General features: G+C 32.1%; 6 protein-coding genes across 6 annotated transcripts; 3 read left to right on the top strand and 3 right to left on the bottom strand.

The window, feature by feature from the left end:
* Nucleotides 1-1,544: 1,544 nt before the first annotated feature.
* Nucleotides 1,545-3,569, top strand: PGO_060350 (hypothetical protein, conserved; the record flags this gene model as incomplete). The annotated part of the gene is made up of 1 exon (XM_028686679.1): nucleotides 1,545-3,569. One exon carries the CDS (start codon nucleotides 1,545-1,547, stop codon nucleotides 3,567-3,569), a length of 2,025 nt encoding a protein of 674 aa, XP_028542480.1.
* A 603-nt stretch (nucleotides 3,570-4,172) lies between these two features.
* PGO_060340 (hypothetical protein, conserved) lies at nucleotides 4,173-6,777 on the bottom strand (the record flags this gene model as incomplete). The annotated part of the gene is made up of 2 exons (XM_028686678.1): nucleotides 4,173-4,367; nucleotides 4,702-6,777. The coding sequence occupies 2 exons, from the start codon at nucleotides 6,775-6,777 to the stop codon at nucleotides 4,173-4,175; spliced, it is 2,271 nt and encodes a 756-aa protein (XP_028542479.1).
* A 1,253-nt stretch (nucleotides 6,778-8,030) lies between these two features.
* Nucleotides 8,031-9,953, bottom strand: PGO_060330 (hypothetical protein, conserved; the record flags this gene model as incomplete). Its single annotated transcript, XM_028686677.1, has 1 exon — nucleotides 8,031-9,953. One exon carries the CDS (start codon nucleotides 9,951-9,953, stop codon nucleotides 8,031-8,033), a length of 1,923 nt encoding a protein of 640 aa, XP_028542478.1.
* Nucleotides 9,954-15,061: 5,108 nt separating this feature from the next.
* Nucleotides 15,062-20,425, top strand: PGO_060320 (hypothetical protein, conserved; the record flags this gene model as incomplete). Its single annotated transcript, XM_028686676.1, has 1 exon — nucleotides 15,062-20,425. One exon carries the CDS (start codon nucleotides 15,062-15,064, stop codon nucleotides 20,423-20,425), a length of 5,364 nt encoding a protein of 1,787 aa, XP_028542477.1.
* A 1,018-nt stretch (nucleotides 20,426-21,443) lies between these two features.
* PGO_060310 (hypothetical protein, conserved) lies at nucleotides 21,444-22,675 on the top strand (the record flags this gene model as incomplete). Its single annotated transcript, XM_028686675.1, has 5 exons — nucleotides 21,444-21,459; nucleotides 21,652-21,690; nucleotides 21,974-22,086; nucleotides 22,264-22,341; nucleotides 22,586-22,675. 5 exons carry the CDS (start codon nucleotides 21,444-21,446, stop codon nucleotides 22,673-22,675), a joined length of 336 nt encoding a protein of 111 aa, XP_028542476.1.
* Nucleotides 22,676-23,036: 361 nt separating this feature from the next.
* On the bottom strand, nucleotides 23,037-23,495 carry PGO_060300 (hypothetical protein; the record flags this gene model as incomplete). Its single annotated transcript, XM_028686674.1, has 1 exon — nucleotides 23,037-23,495. The coding sequence occupies one exon, from the start codon at nucleotides 23,493-23,495 to the stop codon at nucleotides 23,037-23,039; it is 459 nt and encodes a 152-aa protein (XP_028542475.1).
* Between the last annotated feature and the right edge of the window lie 2,586 nt (nucleotides 23,496-26,081).

Genomic DNA, 26,081 nt, shown 5'->3' with positions numbered 1-26,081 from the left:
ATTAAATGTAATACTATGTCTATATCAGGACACGGGTGATATATAACGACATATCCATATGATCATCTACAGGTTAGAATAAGGCTAATCGGAGAGAAAAAAAATTAAAATAAAATAGGATGTCATTCAAAAAGGTTTTTAAATGTGTTAGAATAGCTTCTTGCATGTTAAATGCAGTAGTGTTATCCCGTGGGTCATATCATTTTAACATTTGTCTTAACAGTATTTTAATGTCACATGATCATAATTGGGATATTAAAGAAAATAGAAAGTTATTAGTTAACTGTTCATTTTTTTTTTTTTTTTTTTTCTCTCCTTCTTATAGTGTTGTTCTTGCAGTATGGTCGTGTAAGATTTTGTGGTATGCTTTCTACGTGTTGGAAAATAAGGGAGATGTGGTGGGGATAACCCTAATCGCACATATACCAGAACACGATATGGGCAGAAGATTAATGATAGGACAAACGAATCAATGAAATTCCTCCTTCGGATAGACTATATATATGTGTATCTATGTATACATTTATTTTACGTAACTTTGTGCCAAATGTGTGTACTTTGAATGGGGAGAAAAATTCCCCCTCGCTTTTAGCATGGTTTCCTATAACAGTATGCTTTTTTCGGGTACATGAGATTTGTTTGATCTGTGCAAAAGGAGTAACACATTTTCTGAAAAGAAATAGAGAAGGAGGTGAAGAAGCAAGTGAAGAAGCATATGAAAAAGCAGATGAAAAAGCTGATGAAGAAACTGATGAAGAAATAAACGAGTATTTCTCTTGGTTAAGTGGATATAGGAGCTATGTCCCTCATTTCAGTTATTTACCTAATCTATTTTTTTTTTTTTTTTTCTCTCTCTCCCTTTGAGGTTTTTTCTGTGTGATACGAGGGAAGTAAAAACAAATGAGGAATGATATATTCCATAACATGGTTGATTTTCACTTCACGTGAGAACAGCAAGGAAAAAAAAAAAAAAAAAAAAAAAAGAAGCTAATGAACATATATGACAACGAATCAAAGTTAAAAAGTTGTGATAATCCTTTTTCTTTGATATCTGAGCACGTTATCTCACTCTTGGTGAGATACCTATTTTTGAAGAAAAAAATGTGGACCCAAATGAATATTTCAAAAGTTTGGGAAATAGAAAAGCTAATAATTATTTCATCCTTTCGATATCAACCATGCCTCACTTTTTAGTGCAGAGAAATTGGATAAGAAAAATATGAGGACATTTTTCTCAATGTATTTACTTGGTTTCTTTATTTGTGAATCTAAAAATGTGTATAGAAGAGAATTACATTTCTCCTATATGAAGCAGTGATATATACATATATATATATATAGTGTTGGGAAAAAAAAAAAAAAAAAAAAAGGGACCAAGTGGTTCTATAGGATGAGGTAAGGAAAAAATATCAATTCGTTAAAAGAATAGGAGGATTAACCATTATAGAGTTGTTTTACAGGGAAGTAAAAAATTTTTGGATTTCCATGTGTGTATATATGGCTAGCTATATGTGGACAAATCGTGCGAAGGAACTAACAACAAGATGATTCTTGAACCCTGCGTGTGGAAGTGCTTCCATTTCCATTGGGTGGGGAAGATGATGAGATACGATGTAAGAACCAGATTAATGAAGAACAGAACCCATTTTACAAAAACGTCGGTAGATGTAGAAAACAGAATTATAAAAAACTTAAAAGATATGAATGGAGAAAACATTAGCTATGGAATAAAGAAAAGTGTCAAGAATGGGTTCATCAATAAGCGAATGTTTGATTTGTACAATGACTTGGTTAAGAAGTATTATAAAAATTTTATATTCAACGACGTAGTGCTAATTCTGCAATCGTACGCATTATGTAAGCACAGGAACTTTGAAATTTATTCCATTCTTTCGAATCGAGCGTTGCATCTATTTAGAGAATATGGAGAGCAGCATAGAGAGCAGCATGGAGAGCAGCATAGAGAGCAGCATAGAGAGCAGCATGGAGAGCAGCATGGAGAGCAGCATAGAGAGCGGCATGGAGAGCAGCATAGAGAGCAGCACCGTGTGGACTCAACTGCGAACCATAATACCTACTCTTCTGAGAAGCATGACAACATTTACAGATACATCATAGCCAGTAAGGAGCTGAACTACACTGACTATGAGTTGATGCATCTGTTTCTGAAAGAAATAAAAAAGTATTTCTATCACTATGATATGAAACGAATTTGCAACATTTTGCATGCCTTATCCAAGTTGAAAATAAATGATGAGGAGCTGCTAGAAATGGCAGGTGCTTATATTTTAAAAAATATGGATCAAATCAAAAGTAACCACATAAATCACTTAATTTCGACCTATTCGAAAAATGCAAGAAGTAACAGCAGTAATACCCAAACCAAGTTATGCTTCGCCCTTGTTAAGTACATCCACGAGAATATTAAATCCATGGATTCTATTTCTGTGTATAATATTTTGGTGCAGATAAGTCCAATTATTAAGAGATTGGGAGGTTTAGGAGGAGGAAAAGAAGAAGAAGAAGAAGGATCACGGCCACATGAATGCAAACATCTGGAACGTCAAGACGAAACGTTGATAGGTGCACGTGCAAATGGGCAGCTAGCATTGAGACAGCCAAACGGTCTTAATATTAACACAAGCGACAGAGAAGAAAAGAGAAAAATAAACTCGAGAGGTAAAAAAAGAGAATATAATGCGGATGAAGAAGAGACATTGAAGGAGGATTATTGCTATTTGGACAAAGGAAAAGATCATTGGGTTGGAGAAGAAAATGTTACAAATTATAATGAAAAAATATTGAAAAATATAATACCGCTTTTATTTTCGAGAGTTAATACTTGTCTAGCCTTTTTGTCCCTGAATCAGCTAATTAAATTGTTAGGTGCTTACAAAGACTTAAATTATTTCCATTATACATTTGTGTACAAACGTCTATTACATTTTCTTTTGTCAAAATTGAAAACAAAACATAAGGTGCACGCAGAAGAGTATATTTACATATTGGAATTTTTCACTCTGCTTCCGTATGTGGATCATAATATGGAAGAAATTATTAATATCACTACAGAGAATTTACAGAGAGTACTTTTGTATAATTATGAACATATGTATCGTTTACTACTATGCTGCAAGCATCTTGAAATTTATAATGATGGATTGTTGTCTAAAATGGATGATTTAATTTTTAAAAATAAAAGAAAATTCGAAAAAACAAGTACAATTGACGATTTGGAAATATTTCTCCATTTTTACAGTAAAGGTTCTGGAGAATGGGATGAAATTATATCCTTTTTAAAATCGATAGTCGAGTTGAAGGCACGTGAAGTTCCTTCTCTCTTATCTAATAGCGATCCTATGGCACTTAACAGGAATGGTGACACGAATGGGGACACGAATGGAGACGCTAATAGGCAATGTGTCCAGCGTCCTGTCACTCCTAGCCAAGTTGGAAAAATGGCAATAATCACTCATAAGTATAACAAGGTGCACAAAAATTTTCAAGAATGTGAAAAAAGTGTTTGCATTGATGAGAAACTGATTCGTGCTGATGAGAGAAATGTGTGAATGGAGGTACAACCATCGGGGATGGTGTGCAAATGAGTGAAAAACTGTACTCTTGTCTCAGGTTTGCAATATTGAGGGTGGGGGTGGGTATGACACACGTTCAGTTATATCTTCCTACGAAAAGGTTGGCTAATGAAAACCACTTCCACTATTTATAATTAATGTCCAGAAATGGTTCATAAAAAATGAGGAGAGATTATTTCGCGTTCTCTCTCCGTGTGAGAAATGGTGCGCGGCACATTTTATTATTCCTTTATTTTATTCTTTTATTTTATTCCTTTATTTTGCTATATTATTTTATTACATTATTTTATTTTTTTGCATGATGTTAACGATACCCTAAAAAAATGTTTCACATTCGTGTGGGTGGCATAACGACAGGATGCAAAAAAAACTTTATACCCGTTCGCTTCAAATAAGCCGTGTACATGTGTAAAGGTCAACCACCATGCGATGGTTTGTTTCTTCGGCTATTTTTGCTTTTTGCCTGTCTATATGTTTGTATATATGTCTGTCTCCGTATCTTTTTGTTTCTCCCTCCCCCCACCCCACCCCTCTTCTCTTTTTCTCTTGGCGCACCCAGGACCCGACCTGGGCTTGCAATCACTGGGCGAAAAATACATCGTTAACAATTAGAGCACACACATGTATGAACAACAACAGGACGATGATTCGATACGTATGAAATGTTTTGTTGTTGTATACTTCCGTTTTGATAACCTTTAAAAAGTCCTTATAGTAGTTGTATCTCTTGTTTAATATTTTGATTCGTTCAGGGATTTCCAAGTATTTGTATATCTGTATTTTTGAGGGGGTGATGTTGGTTGAGAATTGGAATAAGAGAATAAGAGCTTTGAAAAATATTAGAAGGTTCATAACTTATGGATACATGCATTTGTGCATATTATGTGCACGGTTTTTTTTTTTTTTTTTTTTTCTTAACGGTGGTGATGAATATTCACAAGTTCTGCTAATTTCTTGCATTGTTGTGTTATTCATTGGCCATCTCTTTTGTCATCTCTTTCGATTTCTCTCCTTTGCTTATGAATACACCTTTCACTCGGGGCGCAGTTTCATTTTCTCTGATGCCTCCTCTCTCCCCAATCCCTTTCTCTGAGACGACAACACTTACCTCGAACCACATATGTTCATATTGAACCTTATTCCAAAAGTATTCGGGAATATCAAGAAAGTCTTGAACAGCATTGACATTTATAATACTCGAATAAATATCCAACATGCTTGAAATTTTTTTCTTTGAAACAGTGCATTTTCCATTTTTTGCAATTTCTTTCGAAATGTTGAAAAGTGTGTTGATTGCAATATCCATAAGCATTTCATGTATATCCAATCGAATTGTTTGTGATAAGGCAAACGACACTGTAAGTTTCTGTTCGATAGATCTGCTGCAAAGGTGGATGACACCACCTCTAATCAATGAATTGGAAGAGTCTAAAGAGGAGGATATTTCTTCTCCATTAGTTGGTGATACATTAAGTGGATGAAAATTATCTCTTTTTTTTTCTGTATATTGTACCTCTCCTATCCTATTTTCCCTCGAGCTACCTTTCCATGAGTTAATATCTGTGTTTAGATAAACTTCATTTTCATCTCTCACAACTTGGATGTCACGTTCATCAATTTCATTTTCAGCTATGTCTTCATCCTTCCCTTCCTCGTGGTAGTAGTATATCATATCTTGTTGAAGAATATACACAGGCCAAAGTTCATCAGAATATGAATTTAAAAATATAATAACTTTATTTATAAAGACGTCATTTTTTTGATAATTCTGGAACATTTCCCATATGACAACAGATCCATTTTTAAAAACGAAAAAAATATATTCAGCGTTAGAACATGTGATATCCCTTTGAAAATTCAAATTATCGATGTTATACATTTCTTCAACACTGTGAAAATATTTCGTGTATTTTTCTGGGGTTAAGAATGCGCATAAAATGTTGTTATTATCGTGGAACCTATGTTTTACTTTTTTAGAACTGAACACTTGGCTTATTTTTTTTAAATTATAGCTCTTTGCCTGACATAGGAATTTTACTTGGAACAGCTTTCGACCATTCGACTCGGGTGTGGCATGTGTAGTGTCGTGTGTAGTGACATGTGTAGTGACATGTGTAGTGGCATGTGTAGTGGCATGTGTAGTGTCGTGTGTAGTGACATGTGTAGTGAGATGTGCAGCAACTTTATGCCCATCCCCAAGATTGTATTTCCTCATATAGGAAAGTGAGCTGAACTGACGTTTTTCTTTTCTTCCCTCTTTTTTGTTCCTCTTTGAGCGATTTCCTGCATCTTGTGTGACATTTTGATTTGTATTATAGATATGATGATCGATTCCATTTCGATTCGTGATGCTCTTACTTGATTCCATCGCATCTCCATTTGAATGTGTGTGGACATGTCGCTTGTGGAATTTCCCCACCTTGCTTATATCTACTAAGGTTCTACTTCTTACCTTTATGTTATAATTAGAAAGAGATACATTCAATTTGGGAATTTCTTCTGTTTTTATTTTTCCTTCCTCTTGTAATTGGTTATGTTTTGTGAATACTGATTTTCTTAACGACAAGTTAGTAAAGTGTTTTCCATTTGTGTTAGGGAGTAAGGAATAACTCCTTTGAAAATTTTTTTTTTTTTTTTTGTTCTTTTTTTTGTTATTTAAAAATTTGGACATTTCAAGATTATGCACCCTTTCGTAGGTTCTGTAAACTTCTTCATCATCGTATAATGAATCTATTTCTTTGTGTTGATCAAGGTCAGACATATGTTTTTTGGTTCTTCCTTCTTCACCTGACCAGTTCAGATGAGCTGACGATATAGAGGCTGTCCTTTTGTGTCTGTTTATGGAGAATCTGCAGCTTCTCACTGCACATTTATTGATACTTGACAAGCGTGCACTATAGCCCCTTAGCTTGCTTCCCACTGAATGATACATGTTGGTGTGAAGTTGTGAAAAAAGATTAGACTTTACGTTCCATTCGTTGTCTCCTCTGAGAGATGAATATCGTTTATAAAAATGTTCCCTTCCGGATTCATATTTGCCGCTTTCATTTTTTTCGCTTTCCATGAAAAAGTTGTTTTTCCAAGGATTGTGACTATCATAGGTGTGCGTAACGCGTTCCTGCTCTTCCTCATCCAGTTCTTCTTCCTCTTCTCCCATTTTTTTATACTTGTCATGTTCTTTCATTTTAGTCATTAGAAGTAGAGAAAATTATAGGTTGACAATGAGGGAAAGAGAAATTGAGACTTCATATTGGATTCTCTGAAAAAATTTGAAAAAAACAGAAATATACAATTGTGGAAAAAAAATGGTACATTTCCTACAATATTCAGTGATGGGAGTTTTTCACTTTCCTACACTTTTGTAAAAGAAAAAGAGATGATAACAATTTTGTTTACGTAAAATTTAATTTTCCTCACTTAATATTAGTTTTGCCGTTTATGTTTACTTCGGGGACTGTTTTTTTTTTTTTTTTTTTTTTTTTTTTTTTTTTTTTTTTTTATACATATATGTAACACACCGCGGTTGTTAAGCACGATTTTATTCAACGCCTCAGGGGCTATTACTATAACAGGAAAAAAACAGCTGCTCCTCTCATTTTGCCATTTGTTTCCATATTGCACATACAAATGAGAAAATCACATATACACATAAAATAGCAATATCATAAACACCAAGGTACTGAAAAAGAAAAATGAGATGCACACATGTGTACACATACTGGGCGCGATGTAAAGAACTAAACAGGTTTTTTAAAAATTTTTTTTTTTTTTTAAATTTAAAGAGGTTCAAAAGAGGTGAATGAGTTGGTTAATTTGTTTTATTTTGCTTTTTTTTTTTTTTTTTCTTTGTTTATTTATCCATTTTTGTAATTTTGCCGTAGACACAACACATTGTCTGCGCTGCAAGTGTTTGTTCTTCTTAACTCCCTTCTTCTTTTTTGTAAAATGGGATAAGATATACGATATGTCAGGATAAACATAAAACGATTATGTGAAGTAAGGGGGTGGTGGTGGGAAAAAAAAGACACATTCCTATACGCACGCACACATAAACATATATACACATGCATGCGCACCTACACACATACGCACATACGCACCTACACACATACGCACATACGCACCTACACACATACGCACATACGCACCTACACATATGCACCTACACATACGCACCTACACACACGCATATATCTCTTGTTCCTATAATTGGTGAGATTGAAAAAATTATGTTTTCTTTGATAAATGCTTAGGTTCAGAAATGTAACAATGTGTGCAGCCTTATTTATTGCTCTAGATTTTTTTTCGGTGCAAGCGTGAATTCGAAAAAAAAAAAAAAAGAAAAAAAAAGCATCAATTTACACGCTATTCAGAAAAACATTGTAGATCCATATGCACTGGGTACCAGCATGGGAATATGTATGCACACAAATTCACTCACGAGTTGGCAAAATTGCTAAACCTGAAAATTTCATTCAAAATAGGATTCTCATCCTTGTGTGTCATATCCGTGTTGTTGCATTGAATTTCTTTATCCATGGATTCAAACAGAACTAAATCCCATGTACAATTGGAGAAGTAATGTTTCATGTCTTTGTACATATAAGCAATATCTTTTTGTATGTCTTGATCCTTCCTGTTCGAAGCAAGAGAAATATGGTTACAATTCTTTATTCGAAACTCGAATAAATTTACCTTTGCATTATTGTACCTATATTTTATTTTGTTTTTTCCATCCTCTCGTTCTTTGATTACCATTTTTGTTTTGCTACATTTACTTTGTATTATTTTCGCTTTTTTATAATTCAAGGTTTTTTTTTCATACTTGGCAATGTTTTTTACCTCTGCACAATTAATTTTCTCCTTTTTTGTATCACTCCAATTTTTTATAATTTCTACATTCTCATAAAAAGATCCACTATCGTCCTTACTGCTTGTACATGTGCTCACGCTGCTTACACTATATCTTTTTCTTTTGGATCCGTTTATATTTTTCACGTTCTTATCACATAGATGGATCCGATCAATTGGTTCCTCATAATGCTTCTCCTCCTCCATGGATGTGAAGTTTCTTTGGCACGGCACAAGGTGCGCTCCCACCCCAATCATCGCGTCTCGATGGTTTGCTCCCTCCACTGCATCTGCCCCAGCTTCTGCCTCAGCTTCTGCCCCAGCTTCTGCCTCAGTTTCTGCCCCAGCTTCTGCCTCAGCTTCTACACCCGCTTCTGCCCCTGCTAGATTACCCACTGGATAATTCCCTCCTCTAAGGGAAGAATCCATGACACACAAGTAGACGTTAAGGTCTCTATCTTTCGAGACATTCCATTTGCTATTTTGGCCATTCATAACAAATGAATGCTTGTGCACGTGTCTGTGTCTCTTGCAGGATGTAAAATTATTGTTTTTAATTAAAAAACGGAAATTTTCAAATATTCTTTTAAGCCATTCACATAATATCGGGATAATAACATATCCATCATTCGTCGTTAGGATGTTTTTCTCAGTTGTGTTACGTTTTCCTCCTTCTTGACGATTCGCATCAATCTTGTATGTCCTTTGGTTATGTGGCTTCACATAAGGAGGTTTCAGCTCCATCGGCTGTTTCTCCAATTGGTTCTCCAGCTGCTCCTTCAACTGCTCCTTCCACCGCTTCCTCCAGGTCTTTCCCAACAGCATATCACATCGTTTGTTCAAAAATTTTTCTCTCATGTAGTTACTTGGGCCATTTTCAATATATTGAGAGTAACAACTGTCATGTTGTTCTTGCCCCGACTTAAATGGAATGTAAAAAAATAAATTTCGATCTGACAACTTTTTGGACACATGATACAACTTGACATAATAAAACATGTACATGTACAGACTCTTTATAAAAGCATTTATATTATCACAGAAAAAGTACCCGGTCAAACTTATGTGAAAGTCATATTTATACGTTTCATCTTTTCCATATTTTCTTAACACTTGTTCTTTTTTTTTTTTCAGAAAATTGTAAAACTCGGAATTTTTGGAAGGTACCAAATGGATAATGAATTTTTTCACCTTCCTGTGTTTTCCACGTCTTTCATCTATTTGACATCTTTGCAAACTCTCACTTTTTTGCTCAACTTTTGCTGCTGTTTTGTACTTATTAATTCTTTCGTTTTTCAAAAAAAGAGAATTCTTTAATTCATCTTCTTCAATTGTGAATTTCCTATTGATCACATATGGGTACGAACACTCATAGGATTGATAAAAATGATGAATATTTTCATATGGATATCGAAAGTTCTTCAGAAAATCTGCGTTCTCAAAATTATTATGAATGATATTTTTTCCTATAATAACTTCCTCATCTTCGTCAGATTTTTCTTCTTCCATATTTTTTTTTTTTTTTTTCCTTATTCAGACTTTTTTTTTTTTTTTTTTTCCTCCCTCTCTCTCCCTTATTTTTCTTCCTCCTGTTAGTTATGTAGGATTATACAGATGAGAGAAATATGGAAGGGAGAAATGTTTGAAAATTTGTATTTCTAATGAATCTCGTTATTATGTATGAATATATTTCAGCTCAAGCTGTTCTTTGATAATCAATGGGGGTGTAGGGGTGGATTATATCCTTGAATCGGCTAATATTTTGTATGTACAAGTTTTGATAAGCAAAAAATGTTACAACATCAAAATGTAACACGGATAGGTGCCAGAAAAAGACAGTACACATTCACAATTTAGACGTTACACAAGTTTGGAAGGATGTGTCAATATGTTGTATAAAAAAATTTGCAATCAGAAGGGAATAAAAAATGGTACGTAAAGATGAATGGTTAAAAAAAAAAAAAAAAAAAATATTGTGTCTCTGTTCTTGGATGATTCTATCTATCTATCTATCTATCTATCTATCTATTTTTTTTTTTTTTTTTTTTTCCCTTTCTTAAAAAATTTGCACATATGTATACATAAAAAAAAAAGTATGTATATGCTTTGGGTGGTGCTGGTTACTATAGGAAAATATATTCAGTTCCTTCTTCGGAGAGAATTATAATTCTAATGGGTAGCACACATATATATGTACATATACATGCGCTTGGAACTTTTTGTTGCGCTTCAGGTGCTACTATTCCCTTGTAATTTTGCGTCTTTTTTGTCTTTATTTTATTTTATTTTTTTGTGGCCTACTTTTTGGACACTTCTTTCAAAAGTTACGCTTAAATTTTATACGCTCGTTTTTTCTGTGACTTGGAAGATAATTAAAAACTTAATTCAAGCTATACTCTCTCAAAACGACATAAACAAAAAAAGGGATTATAAAAAGGGAAAAAGAATATAAAAAAAAAAAAAAAAAAAAAAAAAAAAGTGAAACATGTAGTAGCATGTCATTTTTGTCAACCCTGGACAATTTCAAAATAGGACAAAAAATGAATGTGTTACTTTATGAGAAATCGTCTGATATTGTGATACTTGTGCTCTGTGTGAAGATGCGCAGGCGTAAATTTTGCACATTCAAATGTAAGAAAAGACAAGTAGTACTGAAGTTATATAAATATTGTGCAAATATATATACTAACACAATATTTTGCATACTATTTACAATTGAAAATGGACAAAAGCGTTAGGTATGCACTATATGAATAACCCCTTTATATTAAAATTTTTTTTTTTTTTTCACGAATGCATGAACGTGTTATTTATACAGGATGCGGGGAAAAGGCACTTTTTCATATAATAAATTCTTTTCTCCCCTGTTTTACTCAGGTCTTTATGCAGGATGTTTTGTCTTATAAAAAAAGGAAAAGCAAAAAGGAAAAGAAAAAAAGAAGCGAAAGAAAAAAGGGAGAGAAAAAAGGGAGAGAAAAAAGGAAAAAGAGCAATTTACTACATTTAATAAATCTATTCGTGCATACGTGCAAAGGCGTGTGTCTGTCCTTCAAGGGGGTTAAATAATTGCACACTTGCGAAGGTTCATAAAGGTATGTACGTATTTATATGCATATATGTACGTATTTATATGCATATATGTACGTATTTATATGCATATATGTACGCCTTTATATAAGCATATATGTACGTATTTATGTAAGCATATATGTACGTATTTATGTAAGCATATATATAAGTATTTATATGCATATATGTACATATTTATGTAAGCATTTATGTACGTATTTATGTGTACGGGCGATTTTCTAAATTCATCAATATTAATAAACAGCGCCGAGAAGGGGGGTGGGAGAAAAGGCACGTAAACGGAGTGTATCATGCAATGTGTGTATTATTGTAAGTATGGACACACATGGGGGGATGGATTATTACACAGAGAGGTACATTTTTCCATGTATTATTTTATTTTGAAATTCAAGAGAAACCTAGAAAGGTCTTTGTTATATCTGTTAGCTGTGCATATTATCCCTTTACCTAATTTCATTTTGCCGTGTGAATTAGTTCAAGAAGGGATATCTTCTCGTGCATACGTTAGTTAATATTAATACAAAAAAAAACATGTACGGGACACGAAAGGGTAAAAATACAGAAAAAGGTTAACTCGTATATACCCCAAACGTATAAAGTTATAACATGCATGTGAATAAGGAGAGTTAACATGACAGTTACTGCATGAGTACTGTTATATATGCACGTGTACACAACGTTTAAATGTAAAACGTGAAGTAGTTTTTTTTTTTTTTTTTTTTTTTTATTTCAAATCAGGGTTAATAGGACGTAATGGAAAAATTTATTAACAAGTCAGGTAAAATGGGTTAAAAATACCAGTTTTGGTTAGTACTAAAAAAAAAAATAAAATAAAATAAATTTACACAGCTATTTTTTATATAAAAAAATTTAAGCAAAATATGACATCAAAAAAAAATATTAAATGACAGGATAGTTGTTGAATTACTGTTTTATGCAAAGTAAAACAATTTGCCAAAACCATCAAAATGACAACCCTTAAAAAAAATTGCCACAAAAAAATTATATAAATGAAAGTTCTAATTTGTGAATAACTTATTCAAAACAAAATGTTCTGCATTCCCTCATTTTCATGCTTTCCAAGAAAAAAAAAATTGCAGCATTATGATTACATGTGGCATATAAGTATGTATTTATATATGTGTTCATATATATGTTCATATATATGTTCATATATATGTTCTTCATATAAAGCGAAACGAAATGAAAATTGTAGTATACTGTACATGGCGAATATTTTCAAAATTTTCTCGTGCTCCACAAATATTATATAAATATTGAGGGGCGCGTAACAATTTTAAACTTGATATTGATAAATATTTGTGACGCATAATGCAATATTTTTGCGCATGTATGAATCATCTGAACATGCAGAATAATGGTGTGGCACAAAAATAATACATGAGAGTTGTTGTGTGGGTAAAATAATCATGCCATGATGAGTGAAAATAAGTATATATATTTTTACATACATATATATAGCAGTAGTTCATGTTTCCGCTAAGAACGCACTTATATGTTTTTGAATAGGACAAAATGGATATAATTAATAAATTAATAAATATGTATGACACGATTATATTACATGCCACGCTGAAATGGTATCAATATCTTGGCTGTATATATAAAAAAGAATATCCAGTTTTTAAACCATGGGAAAATTCACATTTATTCTTATATATATATATATATATATATATATATATATATATATATATATATATATATATATATATATATATATGTATAAACAACGTCATCTATAGAAAATGGCTACGCAAAATATATGGACTTGGCACTTTTTGGATAAGGCTAAATTTTGTAAATATAAAATTAGCTAAACATAAATCTTCCCCCACATTTTTTGAGAAAGGAAAAAATGTAATATTTACAATAAGAGCTCATTTTATCGTTTGCTCCGTTGAACCAAATAAAAAAAAAAAAAAAAAAAAAAAAAAATTGTGAAAAGATGCAAAAGATAAAAAAGTAGGATGGGACCTTACGGAAATTTCTCTCTCCATAATCAATATTGGCAATTTTTTTTCCCCTCCTCACATTTCTGTCGAATAAAAGAGAACGAGGAACTAGTAAACACTCACTTACAAATGACATGAATAAGTCTAATTTTTTTTTCCCATTTTGTCAAAATAAGCTTCACTTCGTGCAGGGCAACTAAATGTGGAAAAGGAACAAAGAATGGAGAAAGAAGTACATTATTAATATACATATATATATATATTCATACCCACGTGGTCCTTTTTTATGACTCATTCGTTCAAAAGTAGATCGTGCTCAGTTTTAAAAAAAAAAAAAAAAAAAAATTTTGAAACATTTGTAGAAAAGATAAGTAAAAAAACCTGGTTTATTTTATATGTAGCTACCACCACCACCCCAAAGTATAGTAGGTTGTTAATTTTGAGGGGATAAAATTTGCCTGTTCTCTACTCTGTAAATTTTTTGTATACTTATTATGGAGTATCCTATATCGTTGTAAGGATAAGCTTTATTTTTATTTTTTTATTTTTATTTTTTTATTTTATTTTATTTTTTTTTTTTTTAAACATGATATTTTCATATAAAGTAATGATGATGAAAAATACAGAATATTTTCCCATTCTTGTATTTTTTTTTTTTTTTTTTTTTTTTTTTTTTTTTTTATCGCATAGTTGTTAAAAATAAAAACGTATCATTTGATGAGAGTTGTTTTTTTTTTTTTTTTTTTTTTTTTGTATCTACCACCCCCCCCCCCCACACACACACACAACGTTCTCCTCTGGATGGTTAAAAGGTTTTTTTTTTGAATTTACAATTATTTAAGTAGCACTAATAGGTTTGATATTGTTCAGTTTTGAATTAATGTAGCTTTAATTTTTTTTTTTTTTCTCATTTACACTTCTCTGTATATATATGTACATATATGCGTCCCTTATTCATACACAGCTGTTTATAAAAGATCTGTGAGCTGGGAAACAACGTGTATATTACATCTTTTGTGAAGTCTCCTTCTTTTTCTTATCAATTAGGTGTAAGGTAGAATAGCATGTTTTTTTTTTTTTTTTGTTTCCCATAGTTTTTTTGTACGTCAAGGGGGGGAAGTGATATAAATGTAATTCAACAACGGATGAATTCTCTCACGAATGCACAAACTGAGTGTGAAAAAAATAAGAAAAAAAAACCTTCAGAAACAATCTGTGAATAGAAATTTTTTCAATTTTAAGAGTAAGAATAATATATAATTTCATCTATATATGAAGAAAAATAAATAGAGATAAAAAAAAAAAAAAAAAAAAAAAAAAAACATTTATGAAACAAACTAGGGATATATATAGTTACCAGGACTTGTTCATGCAGTACCAACTCGTATGTATGTCACAGCAGAAAAAGGTAAATGCAAATAAGAATCCAATAGTATAGACAAATGTCTTTTTAGGTTCTCAAGATAACAACTGCACACATAGGAAGAAAAAGAAATAAAAAAAAAAAAAAAAAAAAAAAAATTCATATTTAACTTACACATATATGTCGTGATGAAGTCTTTTTTGAAAAATAAAAAAAACGTAGAAAAGGTTATCAATTCAGAGAATGATTTAGAGAAATATGCACATATATATGATAGTTGTGAAAATGATATATGCAACATATATGTGAATATATACGAGGGATATAAAAAAGGTATGGGTGCTAATAAGGAAGATGTTTTTGAATGTCCAAGAAGAATGGAAGCAAAAATTCAAAGCATTATAGAGAAAAAAAATGTGAATGATGTTAGTAATGATAAATCCATTAAAAAAAGTATTGATGTGTTAATTTACCCTTGTATTTATGAAATAAATAAGAACAAGAATTATTTGACTCGTTCATGTTGTTCAGGAAGGGTTATAATATTTGAGGAAGTGAACGAAAAAAAGTGCAGAAAAAGTTGGTTAAACAAAAAATTTGACATCGAAAATGTGTCAAATGATGAAATAAAAAAGCGTATCGAAAAGGATGATTTTATTTCCTATTTGAAAAAAATTTATGATGAAGAAAGTGAAAATTATAAAAGTGGTAAAGGAAAATATTCCAACTATGAACATGTTCATAATTTGGATGACGAAAAAAACAGGGAAGACATAGAACTTGTGCGTAAGAGGAAGGGAGAAAAAATACACAGAAAAAAGGTTCATATATTTTATACAAATCATATGCATCAAAATTTGGAACATGACACAAACTTTGTGAAAAATATATTAACAAAAGAAGTTTTATCTAAAAAGGAAGTAAAAACTGCATGTATGGATGGTGAAAATGGAGATACTAACAAAATAATAAATAATAGTGAAAACAGAAAATCAAATAGAGTAAAAAAAGTAGAATTTAGATCGAGTGAAGAAGATATAGAACATTGGATGAAATATAATGATGATTTAACGCAATCTACAAGAGAAGAGATAAAACAAGAACATATGAGAAGAATTTATATAAAATTTGAACCTTTTATTATACACGTCAAATGTGTCGATTTTATAAGTGCACTGAAACTTCTTAAAGTAGCACAAATTGCTGGGTTGAAACAGAGTGGCATTTTGAACTTTAATAAATATTCTGTAACGGTGGCAATTAGGGGATCGATGAGATTGGAACATTTGATGACAAAGGGATTTACATTCGAGAGGGAGGAAATCAAGAAATTGTTGAGGATATGCAATGAGAAGATGAGTCTGAATTTGAAGCAACTTGTGACGTTTTACCATTGTTATAGTGAATACATGAAAAGTAGCAGTAATTGGGAAAACATCGATCAGCATCTCGTAAGTAAGAAAATGGTGGAATGTTATCAACCCAGTGATGAACAGAAGGGGGAGAAATATGAGCTCAATCGAATGGAAAAAAGAAACCTTACTTTTTCAGGAAGAAATGAAGAAAAAAAACCACCACCAGGATTATCATCCCTTGAGGTTATAAATAATTTCGAATCAAGAGAAAGATATTGGAAGAATAACAAAATTGAAGTAAAAAAAAGACAAAAGAGAGAAATAGATTTGAATACATATAACGTAGAACTATCCGTTGAAGGGTATGTAATAAATAAATTTCCAAAAATGGAAGGAAAACAATTACTGAAGTGGAAACTTCTTACCACTAAGGAGGATCTCGAAAATTTCTTCGTTTGGGGACATGACATGTTCATGCATAAAAGTAAAATTTATATTTTTGGAGGATTTGCAAAAGGGGTGAGGAATAGTAATCTGAAAATTTATGATGTGGATAAGAAAGAATTGAGAACTTACGAGACAGAGCTGCCAGCGTTATCATATCACTCCTTTTTCCAGTTAGACGACAATTACGCATGCATATTTGGAGGAAGAAAGAACCCGAGAAATTGCACGAACGATGTATGGCTCTATGATATACGAAGAAATGTGTGGACCTTGGCAAATTGGAGTGGAAAAGGTGTCCCTTGTCGAATGTGCAGTAATTGTATTAATCACATGAGTGAAGGAATGACAAGTGGAATGCAACAAGGGAAGGATTCCAATTTGGAAGACGGGTTATGTACTGAATTTTTAAGAGAAAATTGTACAAGTAAAGCACAGATGTGCACATGTAATGGAGATTCTGTTCCTAATGGAAGGTACCGACATGCATGTGTATTCGTAAGAAGATATAAAAAGAAACAAAAAGATGTGTACGAGTTTTACATGTATGGAGGTGTTAAGGAAAATAATGAAATTTTGAATGATATATGGAAAGGAAAATTAACAGTTCGGGATGAAGTTTTTGTGGATAAAAGAGGGAGGAAAGTCTTCATCGAATGGCAGAGAAAACATACATTGCATGAGAAGACCAAACAGAAACAGCAATTATATGTAAAGAATCACACCATGGTTTATAATAAGAAGAGGAAATTGATTTATATAATTGGTGGATGTTACAATTATTCAGGGGAAGGAAGAGAGAGAGAAGTTGATGCTATTACAATTGATTATATGAAAACCGAAGGAGACATGAATCTTTTGCACTTGAACCGTCTCTACACGTACGATGTGAAGAAAGATATATTTTTTTTCATGACATGTACATCTAGTTGTGGTGATAATGATGAAGTTGCGTACCCACTGAATAGATTCTCTCATGCGACATGTTTAATTAATTATAACAATTTCGTTCTTATGGGAGGTTTAAACATGGATCGAACATTGAATGATATATGGATATTCAGAATGAAAGAGAAAAAGTGGTATCACGTTGGATTTTTCCCTTTTCAGAGTATGTATGTGAGGGGAAAGGTCGCAAGTCAAAACGGTTGCTTGTATGTGATTGGTGGAGGGTGCACTGTTTTCACATTTGGGAGTTTTTTCGACCTTCCAGTGTATGCAGATTGTAGAGCTGTTCTTTTGGCACTTACCCAGGAGGGGCAAGAAGTAGAAGTAGTGGAAGACGTGGAAGTAGAAGTAGTGGAAGACGTGGAAGTAGAAGTAGTGGAAGACGTGGAAGTAGAAGTAGTGGAAGACGTGGAAGTAGAAGTAGTGGAAGACGTGGAAGTAGAAGTAGTGGAAGAAGTGGAAGGCGTGGAAGACGTGGAAGTAGAAGAAATGGAAGACGTGGAAAAAGTAAGCGGACTCGCGTGTGTAGACCCCCTTAAGGGCCATGGAGTGCCAAGCAAGGAGAACAAACTTTGCAACTCCTATTCACATGCAAAATGGAAGAGAGTGACACATGAAAGGAATGAAACAGGATCAATAAAAGAACAAGATATTTCTTGTAGAAGAGAAATGTGTCCGCTTGGTAAGAGAGTATCGAATGAATTATACCTAATTGTAAAGGAGAGAACATGTGTGAAGGATGTCAAAACATTTTTGGAAAGTATAAAGATATATGATAAGAATCGAAAAATTGAGATTTTCAAGGAAGAGTTGTTGAATGGGAATATCGTAGATGCATTTTTAATTCCTATTTTAAAAAAAATAGAATCATTAAAAAAATTTGAGCAAATAAGGCAGAATATTTCCCTTTGTAAGGTACACCTGACCGAGGAGGGGCAAATTTATTATGCACGTCAAAGTGGGGAGAAAAAGGAGAATGAGCAGAAGAAGACGAGGAAGAGGAAGAAACAAAGCAAAAAACGGAGCTTGAAAGAATGCTTTACAGGTCTTCTTACCAAATTTGTAAATAAAAAGATAAAGAATTATGTGAGTGCCTCTGAGAGGAAACAAATTTTAAGGGCTAGCACAAAATACGAAATCGTGGGTAATATTTTAATCTTTCACTATATGCATCTAGAACCCATTGTCAGATTGTATCGTACATTTAGGAGAAGAAATCGAGAGGAAAATAAAACTCAAGAACATTATTCTAAGAACAATGTGAAGGGGAAGAAGTTCTCCACATTGAATTACACCAATATGAAAATTCTGATGAGAAAATGCAAAGAGAGGCAGTTCCTTGAAGAAGTGGATAAATTTTGGATAGATGTAAAAAATACGTTCAACAGGTTCAGGGGTAAGCCAGCTAAAATGCATAAGCAGGACCAATATCCTTCGAGTGAGAAGCACCATGAACGACAGGGGAAGACAAGAGGTTGGAGAGAGAATAATGATACTGTTTGTAAATTTGCAAATCTGGTGAAGAGACTAACCGCTTTAGGAAGGAGAAAATTGCAATGGGAGAAAAAATCATCCCATGAAGAAGGGGGAAAAAAAAAAAGAACCCGAATCAAATTAGCAGATCGGAATTCACGAAAAATAGGACGACGAAGGGTTAAAATAGACCAGCTAGCTAAAATGAAAAAATGGTCAAAAGAACTATATGTTATTAATGAAGAAAGAAAAAATAAAAAAAGAGGAGCAAAAATAAAATCGATAGCAATTTATGAAAAGATACAAGGGGCTAAGCGTAAAAATAAAATACATTTAGTGTATGGGAAAAATGTAAAAACAATTCATCGTGAAAATAATGTCATGTACAAATTGAATCTGAAAAAGTGTATGTTTTGCTTAGGAAATGGTACAGAAAAGGAGAGAATGAAGAACTTGTATAAAGATGAATCCAATATGGTGGTAAGTAAGGAAAATGTAGTTGATTTATTTTGTGGTGCTGGTTATTTTACATTGCCATTGTTAAAATTTGTTGGTAATGAAAAAATAAATGAATATTACGCTTGTGATATTAATGAAGATTCATTAAAGTTATTAAGAGAATCGATAAGACTCAACAAAATAAAAAAAAATAATTTACACATTTTGAGGATGAACTCATTTCTCAAAACAAAGAATGTAAAACTTGTTAAAAAATGTCATAGAATATTGCTAGGTCTACTACCACACAGTAAAGACGCATGGCAAAATGCATTCCATATGATAGATGATAAGGTTGGAGGAGTTTTACACATTCATGGTACTGGGGAAAACACCTTTCTAGATCAATTCTTTACTCGATTTAGAACCTACGATTATGTAAAAAAACCCAAGGTCGTCAATATTGTTGCTGTAAAGCATTTTCCGTTCGCTCAGTTAGCCCATAAAGGGGAGGCAGGCGTGGATGAAGCTGGAGAAGAGGGAGAAGCGGATGAAGTGACACGAAGTAGGGTTACCACGTATGGAGATTTATTGTCTCCTCCCTCTCATAGCGGTACCATAGGGGGTTATCACACCAATTGTAAAAATGGAATAACAGGAAAGTTGAGGAATAAGAGCAAGGATTTTTCTTCTTACACAGGAAACAATATTCCAGTGAATCTCTACTTTGCACAATTCGTTTTGTATGAAATTTTTAAATTGGCATTGAACGATTACTTTGTACATAAGACAAATTGGAATATATCTATATTACATGTGGAACGAGTAAAGTCCTATGCACCTCACATTTACCACTATGTTGTCGATGTGCGATGTACACCAGAGTTTGTTTAGCTTTCTGCAGTATGAAAAAAAAAAAAACAGTTGGAGAGGTAAGTTCTCTTTCATCTCATTCTTATGTGCGTAACCTAAGTAAGAGATAAACTTCTCTAACCTTTGACGAAACACATGCAAGGATGCGTACTTTTACATTTTTGCAACCGTTTATAAGAAAGTTTGTAACAACGGAAAAATTGGCAAGTTCACGTTTTTCTCCCCCAGACCCCTCTTTTTGCCCCTTCACAATGTAGAGATGGCATGTGCTTGTTTTGACTCTTTTTTTTTTTTTTTTTTTTTTCCGTAAATCAAATCTGTGATCGTGTTTTTTTCTACATAAAATTACGACTTTTCATAAAACAGAAATTATTCACAAAATAGGTTACAGTAGAGAATGCTTGATGATGATTATTATTTGGCAAAAAAATTCACAGTAAAAAATTGAACATTTTTTACGTAAATTTTTTTTGTTAGATTATGTATAAAAATGATGCGTTGTAAAGTTTGTCAGGCTACTTGTGGGGATGTTTTCAAAAACGGCAAAATTCGATACTTGGTTTATTTTTACTAGGCTATTTTAAAAAGTAAAAAAATATTTAAAAAAATTAAGAAACTAAAATTTGCAAAAAAGGACGATATTTTTAGGAAATACAAAAACATTTTTGCATACCACTGTGAATTAAACAGAGAATGGGAAATTATTTATTCACTCTTTAACATTTTTTTTTTTTTTTTTTTTACATGAAGATGTAGCAATATATATATTTAATACGTAATCAAATCAGATATATTTGACTTTTCTTCACATAAGATAAAAACCACGTGTTTTTTTTTTTTTTTTTTTTTTTTCCTTTTATGCGTCCATAATAAGGCTTAACCAGGAATACAACAAAAATTTTGGGAAAACAGAAAACAAACCAAACGAGCAAAAAAAAAAAAAAATATATATCAGAGGAGCAAAACCTTAAAAGATGAATATGAACATTTCCAACTTCTGTTTCCATCCTGTTTGTCACCTTTTCTGATTCATTAAATAATGGCGGCCAGACATCGTAAGGAGGAAAAGGGGAAAAAAAAAAAAAAAAAAAAAAAAAAAAATGAAAACATTCATCTATGTTTAGCAACATTTACCAATTTGGTATACACGTACATAGGTCCTCGATCCTGATGAATTGCTTTAATTTTTGTTGAGAGAAAAATAACTCTCCACATTTTCCATACCCATTGTATTTGCCCCTTTGCAGATCCTGATCTGATCATGTGCAGAAAGCAACCGGGAATAGGTATAACATATCATATGGATCCCCTTATGAAAAAAAAAGAAAATATATATATATATATATATATAGTAGATCTGCAACGTTTCATATTTATGTATATAATAGTTCTTTATTATATACAATGAAAAAGATGACACATTTCTCCCGTTCATATGTACTTCAAGCTACGTCTGCATAAAATACCGTGTTACCCATATTGAGCAATATTACGTGTATATACATTGTTTACACATTTTTTCAAAAACCTCGATTTCTCTTCTGATTCCTTCACCACCTGCCATTACAGCCATCGGTAGATTATGCGAAAAGTGCGATGGGAAATGTCCAATTTGTGATTCATATGTGAGACCATATACCCTAGTGAGGATATGTGATGAATGCAACTATGGAAGTTACCAAGTAGATTTTTTTTTAAAAAAAAAAAGGAAAAAAAAAAAGAGACACCATATGAGAGTGAAGTTTGTGGCATATACATATATGTGTATGAGAATAAATACAATATGATTAACCATTTATAGCAGATTTGTTGATTATCGGCACATTCGTTTTTACATCCTTGTTTCTCATTCTTTGTAGGGAAGATGTATCATTTGTGGAGGAACTGGGATATCGGATGCATATTATTGCAAAGAATGTTGCCTATGCGAAAAGGATGTAAGTAAAGCAGACACACACATATACATGCACACATGAGAAGCACTCAAATCGTTCGTGTTCTTTTAGCTTACGAGAATTATGAGCACGCGAGTGTTTATTTCAGTTATCTATTTACCATTTTAATTTCATTGACTTTAATTTTATCGAGGTAAATTTTATGAACGTATATTTTATGGACGTATATTTTATGGACATATTTTATGGACATATTTTATGGATGTACATTTTTCCATCTTTTTAGCGAGACGGTTGTCCCAAAATCGTGAATTTGGGTAGTGCAAAGACGGACTTGTTTTACGAGAACAAGAAGTATGAATTCAAGAGGCAGTAATGAAGGGGTCCCTTAACATTTTTAAATCTATGTATCATGTTCGAAATGGTTAGAGGTGTATACAAAAAAACCATATTAGCAAGAGAGTAAAAACATAGAAGAAATTCACGCTAGTAGTTGTTGTGTGTATATATGTATAACTCTTCTCCTAAAGGAAGGTTCTACGTCCTTTATGAGCGTTTGAAAGGGATTTCCTTTTCTTTTTTCTTTTTTCTTTTCTTTTTTTTTCTTTTCTTTTTCTTTTTTTTTTTTTTTTTTTCTGTTGTTGTTTTTGATTTATGGCATTTTTTCTCCCTGTCTGGAATGGAACTTAAGTATGCCCCCTTTGAGATTACCAACTTCAGAAATGTTGGTTTAGTAGTTATTTAAAAAATACATCGAAAGGTATTCCATATCTACGTCGTATTATTTTCATATAAGTACTTTTAAAGGTTTCCTTTTGTAGAACATGGTTATCTTGACATTTGTAAAATATGAAACATAACTGTGGTATTGTCAATGAAGATAGTATAGATCTATAATGTATTTCAAATGCTTGAAGTAGAGATTGGTGAATATGCATATCCGCACTGGTTTTCATTGTATACACTGTGTCCACATTGTGAATGGAATTTTGTTTTCTTTTTATTTCATGCAAGAAATCACCATATATGATACGATTTACAGTTCTTGATAACGCATGGAAATAGGCATCTATGCTTTGAGGTTTATTTATACGTATATCTTTTTTTAGATTTTTATAAAAATTTAACCGTTTAAAATGTTTGCTATATATCTTCGCATTATTCAAAATGTAGTAATAATTAGTCATAATAATCATACCCTATTTATGTGCACAATTAATGAGAAAAGAAAAAAAAAAAAAGGGGTGAGGGGTGAGGGGTGAGGGGAAAAGTGAAAATAAGTATTATTGCCTTTTACTTCTGTTGCACGTGAGAAGAGAATAATATTTTTCTCTTTTATCATATCCATTTTATTGGATATGTTGTGATTATTTGTTCAGAATTATTTATTATTATTATTTTATTTTTTTTTTATTTTGTGCATTTTTGTCATGTAACCATTAGCTTTTTCTCAATGCTCGAGTGTTCCATATGTCTGCAGTTAGGACGAAAAATTCAAGCGTGTGTTATGTACGTGTGTGTGATATTCGCGTGTGATAATTGCCATGTTGGGATATAGATAAATTGCACACACCGCTTAGAATTTACATGAACCGTTCAGGTGATTACAAATACGACATTCGGAAATTATGCGCAGGCATATATTGAAAAAAAGTGGTGTGGCACTTTTTTAGGGATAGGCAAATAAAAAAAAAAAAAAAAGTAAAGAATGAAGGAAAGAAAGTAAGAAAAAAAGAGGGGAAAAAAGAACAAATGAAAGAACGAAAGGAGTGCATTTCTGTAACCTTTCATTGAAGGAAAGGACTTCCTGTACAAAAGAATTACTGTGTACGTCTGTGAGGAAAGAAAAAGAAAAAAGAAATAAAATAAAATGAAACATGATTTAAAGTTTAAGATTGAGGTTGTCCACTATTCGTAAAATGCATGTGAAATATTTTATTGTGATGTCCTACTATGTCTGAAAAACTTTCTTTTTTTTTTTAAAAATTTTAATTTTAATTTTCTCTCCATTTTGGGAGGTTTATGTAGAGATTAATATATTGCTGTTCAGGCAAAACAAGCAAAAAAAAAAATTGCACAAATCGAAAAAAAACTAAACACACGAATGTATAGGAACGTACGAATGAGCGAGATGGAAAACAAATATACACAGAAGAAAAAATCTGAAGATACAAGACACAAAAAATTTACAATGGAAAATAAAAGGAATAAATAAACGAGAACAACTGAAATTGAGGTTTTTTTTTTTTTTTTTTTTTTTTTTTTTTTTTTCCCCTTTTTTGTTAAATATTCACTTGTATAATTCCTCTGAGAACATTTTTAATGTATTCAGTTTGGCTGCCAAATAATTGAAAGTGTAAAAGGGGAAGAAGATAGATTATGCTATTGAACTATTTATAAGTAATTACCAATGAAAATAAATGATTCGTGTGTGAGTGTTGGCATAAATAATTGTAGAGACAAATGTGTTAAGGCGAAAGGGGTAAATTGCTGGAGCAGCCAAGAGGATAAGGATGATTTGTACACTGCCGTTATGTTGGAGGTGTATGTACAATTTAAAATTCCCGTAAATAAAAGTTCCTAACCGGGGAAAAGCGTATGCATATATATATATATATATACACACACACACACACACACACACACAGTTGATTTTTTTTTTTTTTTTTTTTCCTTCCCCCTACTGACTATTTTCAAAATGGGAAATACAACTTTTTGGATGAGTATTTTATTAAACGGAAAAAAAAAAAAAAAAAATTTATCGACACTGTAAACATTGCAACCGTTTAATCGTTCCACTTGAGGGGAGCTTTTCCCTATTCTCCACCATGATGATGTGTGGGGGATGCATATTCATATATTTGGAAACACATGCTTTCATATACTAGTAACGTGCATAATGATAACTTCTCACACTGTTAAGTCATATATATATCCTACTTATCTATTCATTTACATAGAATCATGTTCCACCCTTATAAAAGAACACCTTTTTTTATGATTTCTCTGAGAGCAGATAGGGAGGGGGTGCGTTTGGACGTTATCATTTTATTCTTCTACTTGTCCTCTGTAGATATATATATATATATGTATAAGATGTAAAGAATAGTTAAATGAGGATCAGGAATGTGTAACAAATGTGAGGCATGAGAACAGTTTGAACCCACATAATTAGGAGGATGTGAAGAAAATTTAATACATATGGCGGGGAAAAAAGGGGAGAGGGGAAAAAAAAAAAAAAAAATCAAATAAAATCGTGGCAAACCAAGCTGGATTTTTCATTTTCCGTATGTAAATAACTAATACCCTTCTTATGTGTATTATTTCTACATATTAACAAAAACCACAGGCGCGATTATAGGAGTGAAAAAAAAAAAAAAAAAAATATAAAAAGGGCAACCATTCTCTCTCTACTTCTTCCCATTTTATTATTTTAACACTTGGGTAATATTCACTAATGGATTTACATTTTCTATTTATAATTATTTCAGCTTCACGTTAGAAAAAAAAAAAAAAAAAAAAAAAAGGTTTTTTCTTCAAACAACATATGGATAAAGGCGAAATAAAAAAAAAAAAAAAAGGGAATAAAGAAACGACACGCAAATGTCAGGAAAGCGACAAACCACAACAGAGAAAAAGAAAAAAAAAAAAAAAAAACTAGTTGAGAGAAAAAAGAATTACAACAATGTAAAATCTTTTCTTAATTTTCCTTTATACGAAGGAGGGTTTAATATTATATATACATTTTACTTCATTTTGAATTTGGTCTGATTCGTTCCCAT

This window comes from Plasmodium gonderi (genome assembly GCF_002157705.1).
Source record: "Plasmodium gonderi DNA, contig: Chr06, whole genome shotgun sequence".
Classification (NCBI taxonomy): Eukaryota; Apicomplexa; class Aconoidasida; order Haemosporida; family Plasmodiidae; genus Plasmodium; species Plasmodium gonderi.
Note: the sequence above shows the minus strand (reverse complement) of the source record. Positions and strands in the feature narration are given on the sequence as shown.